Raw genomic sequence first — 11,732 nt, 5'->3', positions numbered from 1 at the left:
CACTTTAAAGTTGAATATTTCGCAAAAAACTCAATGAATCGAAAAATGGTTTTAAAAGACCTATCCAACGATACCCCACACTATAGGGTTGGATGAGAAAAAAGAAATCACCCCCACTTTACGTCTATGGGAGGTACCATAAAAAAAATTTTTTTTTTGAATTTTTAATTGTACCATTTTGTCGGCATAGTTTACTTATATATCCGTGCAAAATTACAGCTTTCTAGCATTGATAGTTCCTGAGCAAAGCCGCGGACGGACAGACAGATAGACATGGCGAAACTATAAGTCCGTTTTTGCGATTTTGGCTCCGGAACCCTAAAAAAAGGAAAAATGTTCAAGGCACGAGTACAACACCCCTGACCCTGATGTACAACCTTGAACATTCGAGGTTGTACCTTGGACACGTGATTTTTTATCAAGAAAATATTTAATGATTATTTTGTTTTAGTTATTTATAGAATCAATGACTTATTTACTGGTTATTGGCAGTTTTCCCGCCAAGTGCGTAGGTACATATTATTATATTATACTAGCTTTTACCCGCGGCTTCGCACGCGTAAACTATTTCGGTGTGGTAGCTGCAATTGAAATTTCGGGATTTTACAAAATTCCCCTGGAAATTTCCAATATTTATATCGTGGTCTTCATTGAGGTTGTGTTGTGAATAACTGTACAAAATTCAAGACTCTAAACCCAGTGCTGAAGTTTCAAAATTTTTCCCTATCCAAATTCAAATGCAAAATTCAAATTCAAATCATTTATTCAGTAAATAGGCCGCAATGGGCACTTTTACATCTCATTTTTTAAACTACCAGCGCTTTCGGAAAGACCATCATTGCCAAGAAGAATGCGCCGCAAGAAACTTGGCAGAAAATTCATTTTTTCAAAATAAAATAATTACAAATAAAATACTTAAAAACTACAGTATACAATTAAAGAAAAAAATACAAAATAATAATAATACGGGGATGTATGGGGTCCCTTAGTTACAAAACTATCCCGTGGGAATATCGGGATAAAAGTAGCGTACTTATGTGTTATTCCAGACATACGGCTACCTACATCCAAATTTCATGCCTCTAAGCCTAGCGGTTGTTATTTCGACATTTTATTCCTAGGTATCCCGTGGTAATATCGGTCAAAAAGTCATCTATGTGTTTTCTAGACATCCAGCTTCCTACATACCAAATTTCATGACTCTAAGCTCAGCGGTTAATATTTCAAGATTTTATCCATCCCGATGGAATATCGGGGTAAAAAATAGATTATATGTTATTCCAGAGGTCCAGCTACCTACATACCCAATTTCATGGCTCTAAGCCCAGTGGTTGTTATTTCGAGATTTTATCCCTAGGTATCCCGTGGGAATATCGGGTCAAAAAGTCACTTATGTGTTATTCCAGACGTCTAGCTACCTACATACTAAATTTCATGACTCTAAGCCCAGCGGTTATTATTTCAAGATTTTATCCCTATCCCGTGGGAATATCGGGATAAAAATTAGCCTGTGTGTTATTCCAGAGGTCCAGCTACCTACATACTAAATTTCATGGCTCTAAGCCCTGCGGTTGTTTTTTCAAGATTTTATCCCTAGGTATGGTAGGTTGAGGGTTTTGTGTTAAGAACATCATCATCATCATCATCATCCCAGCCTATCCTAGTCCTGCTGGACACTGTTGGGCACAGGCGTCCTCTCAGAATTAGAGGGCTTGGACCGTAGTTCCCACGCGGGCCCAATGCGGGATGGGAACTTCACACATACCATTGAATACCTTTGCAGGGTTGTGCAGGTTTCCTCACGAACAACTGTCCAAAATTTCAAGACTAAACCCAGCGTTTGAAATTTCAACATTTTATCCCGTGGGAATATCGGGATAGAAAGTAGACTAGAGTCAACCTACAATAACTCTGCAATGAAGTGACAACAGTAGAAATCTAAAGTTTGTTTGTGGCAATACTGATTTATAGTCAACAACAAGTTTTGAACTTCTGATTAGATTTTAAACAGGTCATCGTTCATCCGCCAATACTATTACTTCTTATATTTCGTTTTCTATTTTTTTTTACCGTTCACGGCAAAACTTACTAAAACTTACTGGACACTGGATATTTAAAAAAAACAACGACACCAACTTTTAATTATTATTATTATTTATAGTTAGGCGTAATAGCATGGGGTCATACATTACTCGTCCCGTCCTAACTAATTCCACCAATCGTCGGTGATAGTTCGATACCGAGCCCACGTACATACCAAATCAAATAATATTTGTCATCAAATAAATAGTAATTGTTAGTTACGCTGTATTGAAATATCAATCACGCTATGGAAGTATGCATTGCATATTAGATTTCGCATAAGTATGATTTATTATACCTACTTACTTATCAGTTCTGTTCCTGAAAGAGTTGCTGCTTGTACTTAAAAGGGCACATTGACGGCCAACTTAATATTAAATTCGTCAATATATAGATGTGATCTAGTAATTAAAACTATTTTTATTTAACGCTTTTCCAGGCATAGTGCATATAGCGACAGCGACCATATAAATTTACACAAATATTCGACCTTGCTACATTTACAATATGGTAAAAACCAATTGAAGTTGTTAAAAGTACCTACTATTCGTCTTAAAATTAATCCCCCATAGGTAAACAATATAAAACTATGATTCGTTTTGCAATAGCGCATCTAAATTAGCGGGACCTGGAAAAGGGTTAAATCAACGAAATTGTATCAAATTACAGGTGCTCAATACTTTTGGTCAAGGCTGTGTTATATAAATTCAGGTAAATACAAAACAAAGCAATAAAACGTTAAATAGTTTCTGACATATTTATTATTCACTAAATGACACATCAGAGTCTAAAAATTCCACTCCCTCATACACTTCTTCCTGTACCTGAATTCCTTCGGACTCTTCTTCTCTTTCAACCTCTGCTTCCCTACTCTCCCCACTGTCAGTGTCATCATCACTTTGCACATTTATAACAAATGGTATCAGATCATCCAATAACCCATCTTGTTGCCTGTGTTCAGATTCTAATTTTTTTACATGTTCGGCACACTTATGCCAATCATCCGGACTAACAGATGCAAATGCTTGCTCTACTTTTGCCTCCATATCTCGAGCTGAACCTTTTACATTTACGCTGCCTACTTTTCGCTTTGCCATACTCCATATTAGTTCAATAGTATTCAAGTGGCAATGTATGGGGTAACCGCAATACTTCATGCCCATTTGCTTTTAACAGCTCATCAATATAATATATTGGGTCGGGTTGTTGGCGTTTTACCAAAGTTAAAAGTTCAGCCCTGGTGAATGTTTCTTCCCAAGGAAAGTTATTTGAGGTAAGCAATCACGGATTGCTTGTTTCCTTGAACTGGTATTTGGTGCCTTATTAATCTGAATTGTGTGGTAACTTGCGTTGTCCATAACTATAATGCTTGGTGTATCCAAATTAGGCAGCAGCTTATCTTGAACCCACTTTGAGAAATTGGCAGCATTCATGTCATCATGATAATCGGCTGACTTTGATTTGCTGCTAAATATTAAAAGGGCATTATTTACAAATCCTGATTCAGTGCCTGCATGTACAATTATGAACCGTTTGCCTTTTGATATATTAGTGACCATTTTAGAAGTTGACGGACCCTGCCAACTTTTTTTTGGTTTGTAGTTAACATGAATATAGGTCTCATCTAAATATACAATCGGTTTCTTTCCTTGAAGGCATATTTCTATATTCTGTAATTTTTCTAATGTATTTGTGTCTTGCTGCAGCAATATCATTTTTTTCCATTAATATGGTTCTCTCTTCAACATTTTTCTTGAAACAAAATCCCATGTCATGTAGAATTTTGCGTAGTGTTTCATGACCACCATCAAACTGAATAGATTGTCGCAACTCACTAAGCAGTTTTGCGATTGTGGGGACCTCATTTCTTACTAAGTAAAATTCATTTATCAGGTTACGTATGGCAACCTTATCGAAGTCATCAATATTTCTTTTCGTGGCACGGCACTTGCGTTTCTTGCCAGGAGTTACCCATATGCCTGAATTTGTATTACCTTCGTGCTTGATTTGGCGAATTGTTCTTAAGCTAATACCTACAAATAATAAGTTAATATGTTAAGTCTAGAAAAATATTACTAATTTAGACCTTTAAAACAAGTTCAAACAACATCTTACCAGTCATTGAACTAATTTTTTGAATATATGTCGCCTCTGCGCTGACGTCCAATTTGTCCATTTGTTTGAGTTTTATCGTGCCCTCTAGACCCTCGGATAAGAAAACCGTTTGCCTGAATTCGTAATGGGGGTATAGGTTCGTTGGGACGATAAATGGAACTAAAGGATACACAATACTAGCCACGTGAATGTAGAAGAAGAAGTTAACTTCGGTCGTGTATCTCTATCAATAACATGTATGTATATACATGGTCTTATCTACAGTGGCTTCACCTTGTATAATATGAGGGCCTGGTCTACCCAGAGTTACCCTCTCTGTACAGTCGATTACGTCTCCAGTCTAGACACTGCGTAAGTGTGCCTTGGTGTCCTACGTATCCTCAGTTCCTGCTCAGTTAGGGGAACTTATTGTACAGGGATTATGGGTGTCGTAAGCCCTATAATACCCTGAGCCTGACACCAGCTGGACATGGCGGCTGTGCCGCCACGGGGCCCTCCTTCCTACCCCTTCAGGCCCGACCCGTATGCTCCAACTCATAATCGACCGTACTACAATGGCTTGCCAGTATGCTTCCGATACATACTCATGGGAGTCCCGGACTCTATAAGAATGGATCTTCTGAATGACCGATAGCTGACCCATTCTTCCACATCCATGTAGCTAGATATATCGATTATAAAAGCGTATATATACATGAGCACTTACCAGGATCATCTCTGGTCACCGCGAGGAGTCAGCCATGCCATCGCACTCGCAATCCACACGCAAAATGTCTTTCTGCCTCAAATACCCTCTCTCTCGCATTCTTTTACGCGCCGTATTCTGTCACCCGAAGGGTTAACACACAAGAGGATCGGTTAAAGCATAGACAAGGAAAACGTTGCCACATCGCAATATAGATTGACATAAGGCAGGGTTGACACTTACCAACTGTTTTACGGCGACTCGTGCATAGAATGCGCGACACTCCCCACAAGAAAAGAGGTTATTGCAGCAGGGCGAGTAGGTGCCGCGTCCATTCCAGGATTTTATCCCTGGCACGAATGGCAGCAACCCTCTTGCTCCTCACAGGCTCCCCCTCTTCGCACTGCTCCTCCAGTGGTGGTACTTCAGGATTGCTAGTCTCTGCGCGGTCTACTGGAGTATTCCTCTCGATGTCAGTTTGATCATCTAGTGCCTCTGGAGTTGTGTCATCTGGTAAGTTCCTCTCAATCACCTCGTTCTGTTGTCCAGATAGAGCCTCTGCTTCTGGCTCGTCATCCTCTATTTCCAGGGGGTAGAGGTGCCCAACGGAACGTGTAGTTATAGAGTCGTTAACCTTGACTCTTGCAACTCTGTGCTCGCCATCACGGCCCTCGGTTAACGCGTCAATTCTGCCCACCTTCCACTGATTTCTATTTTTATGGTCTGATTTTATCTGCACAAGGTCGCCTACTTGTGGTTTACGGTGGGACCTGACCCTGGGCTGCTTTGGTGCGTGATTGTAACGCTCCCTGAGACTTGTAAGGTACTGTCCTATAAACATTCTTTTAAACTCTTCCATCATCTTGAGTCCTCTTTTCCAGCTCTCAATCAGGTCACCTTTTATGGCTGTACTCCCCGTTGGAGTTTCTGCCATAGATGGTCTCGTTGTTAAGCATTCCCCTAGACTTAAGAAGTCAGCTGGTCGCAGGACATGTTCTACTTCAGTACCCACTTTTGTTAAGGGCCGTGTGTTTAATACCGCCTCCACTTCCTTCAGTACTGTCAATAGCTTGTTTTCATTGAGCAGGTGCTTTTCTAACATTCTTTTGAGGCAGTGTTTTACCAGGGCTATAAGTCTCTCATAAAAGGCGCCATGCCATGGAGCAAGTTGGGGAATAAATCTCCATTGGATCTTATTCACAATGCAGTATGGCTGCTGTACTACTTCTGAAACTAGTTTGAAGCACGTTGCGTTGTCCGAGTACATCCTATGCGGTATACCTCTAGTAGCCGCAAACCTCCGTAACGCTAGGAGACACTCTTCCGCTGAAAGGTCCTTCACGATCTCCAGATGGATAGCGGATTGTTAAACAGGTAAACAAGGCTACCCATCGTTTTTCTCTGCCACTAGGTGTACTCACAAACAGAGGGCCAAAATAGTCTACCCCCGTATAGGTATAGGGTTTGCTATAGTTCACACGCTCTGGTGGTAGCGCCGGTGTGTCCGGTAGCCTATACGGTCCTCCGCCGTGCTTCATACATTGTAGACACCTTCTAAGCACCTTCGTCACCTGCGGTTTCCCTTGTGGGATCCAGTATCGCTCTCTGATAGAGTTTAATGTATGCGAAGGCCCCACGTGGTAATTACTCTCATGAGTGTCTTTAATGATCTTGTCCGTAAACTGACTATTTCTGGGTAATAATATTGGATATTTCTTATCGTAGCTCCATGTTGTATTTGCCATACGCCCGCGGCATCTCAGAACGCCATCCACGTCTAAAAAGAGATCTAGATTTCTCGCCAGATGCGTTCTCTTCCATCCAGTTCTTCAGGGAAGTGTTTCTTTTGCAATTCTATTATATTGCTTATGGTTTCAGCTCCGTCGGACACCTGTTGATTGTCGATTTTTTCTTGTTGGTTATCGGAATTATCTAGCTCCATGAGTTCATCGGTGGGATATTCACTGTACTCAATGGGCTTGCTCTGACCTTGGTAGTTTGAGTCATCTTTTCTAGGATTGGTTGGGCCTTCACTCAGCTCTAGGGGTCGCTCAGGCCTCCTTCCTCATCCATGGATACTTCTCGTCTGTGTTCACCTGAGCTGTCGCTCAGGACCTCCCCGAAAGAAAGAAGGTTTTGATGTTCTTGGTATACCCGGTCTTCTGGCCAAGTGGATTCATCTCTGACAAGAAACTCTGGTCCATTGTACCAAAGGTCCATTTTTTCTTTAAACAGTTCTGGTCGCGTAGCGATGTCAGCAGGATTCGACTTTGTGTTAATGTAACACATCTCAGTATTAGGATGATTTCTTTTAATTTCGTTAACTCTGTTCGCAACAAAGGGAGGGAGGAGCTTGTTCGATTTCATCCAGCAGAGCACTACCATGCTATCTGACCATAAGTACTCTTTGGCTATTTCAAGCTCTAAATTATTCCTGGTGTATTTCAAGAGTCTGCTCCCAATTAGAAACCCGAGTAACTCCAATTTGGGAATCTTCAGATCATCCTTGTCTTTAGCTTGTGATACATGAGATTTCGCCATTAAAAAAGATATTGAGCTTCGTTTTGAACTTATCACCTTCAGATAGACAACTGCGGCGTAAGCGTTCTTGGACGCGTCTGTAAAACAGTGAAGTTGATACGTGAGGTCACCTTTTGATGTGTCTGACCCTATGTATCTGGGTATCTGAATATCGGCTAAGGTATACAGGTTTTGTATTGCCTCTTGTATAGACAAGATCATATTTGTAGGCAACTTGGCGTCCCATTTCGCTTTTATCCCGCAAATGTTCTGAAAGATAAGCTTCATTGGTAATATTAGTGGGCATACAAACCCGCAAGGGTCGTATACACGAGCTAAGGCCTGAAGCACCTTCCTCTTTGTATCCACTGGTTTGCTTGTGTCGCAGTGATTCGGTGTTACATTAAGTTTTAATCTGTCTTTAGAGAGATTCCAGTAAAGCCCGAGTACCTTGACATCATCACATTGGTTTGCCTTATGTGCTTCTGGTATAGTTTTCATAAATTCTTCATCATTGGATAACCAATCTCGTATGTTCATAGATAGTTGTTCAAAGCTAGATCTCGTCTGATTGTAGATCTTCATGGCCTCTTGAACAGAGTTGGCTCCCGTCACTAAATTATCAACATAGCACTTATGAGAAATAGTCTTTATTAATTCTTCGTTTGATTGTGTCATATGATGCTGGATTGTGGCTGTAAGAAGAAAAGGACTTGATATAACTCCAAACGGTACTCTGCAGAATCTAAAGTGAAGTAAATTGTCTTCTGTTGCTCCTCTGTTTACATCCTTTAGCCATAAAAATCTCGTCACGTCACGATCCTCATCTTGAAGGGCTACTTGAAGAAATGCCTTCTCAACATCGGCTATCAAGCCTATTTTCTTTGTACGGAATTTCAAAAGTAGAGCTGTTAGATCTTCTAGCATAGAAGGACCACTGTATAGGCATTCATTAAGGCTCTTCTGCCCTGTCGTCTTTGCAGATGCGTCGTACACGATTCTCCCTTTCTTTCCCTTCTGCTTAACCATATGGTGGGGTAAATAATGAAGAGGGTGATCACTTTTCTGTACGTCTTCTTGATCGACTATTTCTATAATGCCAAGGTGTAGTTGTTCCTTCAAGATGGACTCGTATTCATCGAGAGCTGCCGTATCGAGCCTCTTCAGAGTGCTTCTTAATCGACCTAGGGCTAGACCAAAATTTGATGGTAAATCTGGTGGGTACTGAATCCACGGCCATTTGACCAGATATCGGCCATTTTGGTATTGCACGGTGTTGTTGAAATGGCGTACTGCTTCTTCTTGTCTCGTAGCTTTTGGAGAATCTGTGATCCCTATACTTTCTAGAGACCATAGGAATTGCACATCTATACTTCTCAGCGGCAGATCAGGTTCAGTAAAGTACGGGCAACTAGGAATGTGGCATTGACAATATGTCACAACAGATAGGGCATTGTCGACTTCCCCTGGAGTTATGTTTCCAGATAGTACCCATCCAAAGTCCGTATCCAGTAAATATAGATTTTCAGCGATCTGGACTTTATTGTCTCTAAGGATGGCACTGTAGCAGTCATTGCCTATAAGTAAATCAACAGTCTCTCCAGCTGTATCATCGTCAGCAATTACATCTACTCCATTATATTCCGAGAAAGCAACTGGAACTCTGTCTGTAATCTTTGGTACAATATTAACTGTTATTTGTTTACTGATACCACGCTTGGTTAGAATGTCGACTACTGTTGTAGGGCTAGACAGTTTTTGAGGTTTAGACGCTCCAAAGGTATAAATTAGAAGAGAATCTTCCCGAAGATTCTGCAGGTTTAACATACTTGCAGCTTGTCGCGTGATATAGCTACGCTGGCTGCCACAGTCCAGCAAGATACGAGAAAGTTTTGATTTCTTGGTTTCAGGGTTTTGTAGAGTTCCCACCGCGGTCTGCAAGTAAGTATAACGATTAACATTGATACAAGATGCAATAGCATTTGCAGCTTCTGCCGTTACTGACTCACCACTTGGGACTGGACAAAACACCATTAAATGGTCGCCCTTGCAGCGGTAGCAAGAAATTTTCCTCCTGCACAAGGCTGTTTGGTGGTTCCGTCGTAGGCAATGTAGGCATCTTCCGTGTAATTTTTTCTGCCTAGCTTCCACAGTTTGGAATCGACGGCAATCGGCACTCAGATGTCCCTTAGCGTTGCAAAAGAGACACGGCCTCTTTGGCCTCTTTGCTGGTGGTGCCTCGTGATCCTTGCTGTGTTTCCGCTTACGGCTGACCTGCGGGCGCGCCTCAACTCGAACCTGCAGGGCTTCCGTGGTGCTTGACCGGGTACAGTGGAATCTTCATGGCTTATAAGAGCAGCCGACCTCTCCATAGCGGTGATGATCCGGTCCAAGCTGCTTCTAATGGAGACCAAATCATCATTCTTTTCCCCAATAAGGTGATGTTCATGTATGACCTTCGCTGGAAATTTGGAGAGCACTAATGCTCTTAGGTGGTTGCCGCTGACTGGCTCGCCTAGTTTCTCCAAAACCCTGAGATTTCTTTCAATGTTATCCAACACGCTGCGACAGCTAGTGCTGGACTGATCCGCCTTTGGTAAGTTTGTAAGCGCTGTATAATGGGCATCTATCAGGATGTTGTTAGAGCCAAATCGCTGCTTCAAGGTATCTACGGCTATTGAGTAGTTTGCATTAGTTGCGGTTAATCCAGATATGGTTTCTAAAGCCGGTCCTTTGAGGCAGCCCATCAGATAAAGCAGCTTTTCTGACTCTGCGATTTCTCTATCATCTACATTTGCCACAAATCTGTCCCAAAACTCACTCCATTTTAGTTTATCACCATCGTATGTAGGTAGGCCTAGCTCAGGCAATTTAGCCTTTTGGGTAACTCGTAGTTGACTTTTGCTGAGCTCCCATGCAGTCTCAAGCTCGGTTAATGTGTCTTCAGCTTCAAGCTGGTCCTGTGTTACTTCGCTTACATCAGTGTCCCCAGATGTATTTAACAGGTGATATACTTCTTTCTCGAGTAATTCGAGACACTGTCTGAGTTTCAACCGGTGGGACACAAATTCTTCTTGAGGTGCGCCCTCTTCCTTACACTTCACTAGCAGAGCTTTAGCACTAGCTGCAACTTCCCTCAATTTTAGTTGTCTCAGGACAAGCCTAGCTTGGGAACTCGCCATGATGTCAGCTGTAAGTAGTTAACACTAATTGAAATACTCATATACACTGGCTCAAAGTTACTGAGGCTAAATGCTCAAAAGGTCTGCACTAATATAACGCAATTATGTACTATATAACTTACCTAAGCCAACCAAATATGTCTGTCGTTTCGCTTGCGAGAAATGAGAATGCGTGCGGATACGTTTCCTACTTGTCACGACTGAAACGCATAAAAAATGCTTGCATTATAATCTTTGATTTAACCGGTTATTCGCATGTAACAAGTGCAACAAGTAGCACAACATACCTGTAAATACTCCGCGCCATACTTCAGAAACGCTCCTCGATGCATATAAATATGACTTTCCAGATAAAGATCGCAAATGCGCACTTCCGAGAACACAATTAGAGCACTTATTTTAAGAGTATCTAATAAGTTTTCCACATTGAATACAAAATCTCGACCATATTTTCAACATTCGAAAACAGAAAAGCGGTAGGAAAAAACGTAATGTTACCAGACTGACATTTCTCCCCTACATAGATAATCATTACGGTGCGTTCCGATTCTCCATCACAAGCTTAACTAAATCTGTATAATCTTGTTATTGTCAGAAATGAACATATATGCTGGCCTATTTCTTTTTTTTTTTATAACTTAATTATAATTAGAAATTCATTATTTACATGATGGATAGATTAAAAAAACCATAATTATGTCGCAAACAATAATAATACAGCGTAATACGAAAAAAAAACGCACCCATAAACAACAGACACAGATTGAACCAAACCAGAAATACCACAGACTATGCCAAGAGGTACGTTCCGTATATGTAGGTTGGTAATAAGGTATTAAATAAAGAGTTGTGTTGACATTGTGTTGCATCGATGATAACTCGATATTTAATCACATGCGAGGCCGTAATAAAACAAAACGAATTTGTTTTTATTTCCTTTAATAAAAACACGCAGCAGCTATAGGGAAAGAACGGAAGTTGCAGGATGGGAAGTCTTTAAAGAAAAGCGCGTATCTAATGACGTGTCAACTCAAAGAAACAATAAAGTAATCTGGGACTGGAAAAACCAGACTCAATCCGGCTTCCCAACCTCATATCCCAGCACATCTCCACCATTTTATCGTGCCCTCTAGACCCTCGGATAAGAA

General features: G+C 41.1%; 1 protein-coding gene across 1 annotated transcript; it reads right to left on the bottom strand.

The window, feature by feature from the left end:
- Window positions 1-4,273: 4,273 nt before the first annotated feature.
- LOC141433845 (uncharacterized) lies at window positions 4,274-6,228 on the bottom strand. The gene is made up of 2 exons (XM_074095945.1): window positions 5,126-6,228; window positions 4,274-5,020 (listed from the first exon to the last, which is right to left on the bottom strand). The coding sequence occupies exon 1, from the start codon at window positions 6,147-6,149 to the stop codon at window positions 5,184-5,186; it is 966 nt and encodes a 321-aa protein (XP_073952046.1). The 5' UTR covers window positions 6,150-6,228; the 3' UTR covers window positions 4,274-5,020; window positions 5,126-5,183.
- Window positions 6,229-11,732: the final 5,504 nt, after the last annotated feature.

Source organism: Choristoneura fumiferana, chromosome 12, assembly GCF_025370935.1.
Source record: "Choristoneura fumiferana chromosome 12, NRCan_CFum_1, whole genome shotgun sequence".
NCBI lineage: Eukaryota > Metazoa > Arthropoda > Insecta > Lepidoptera > Tortricidae > Choristoneura > Choristoneura fumiferana.
The sequence above is the reverse complement of the archived record's forward strand: the minus strand, read 5'-3'. Positions and strand labels throughout refer to the sequence as shown.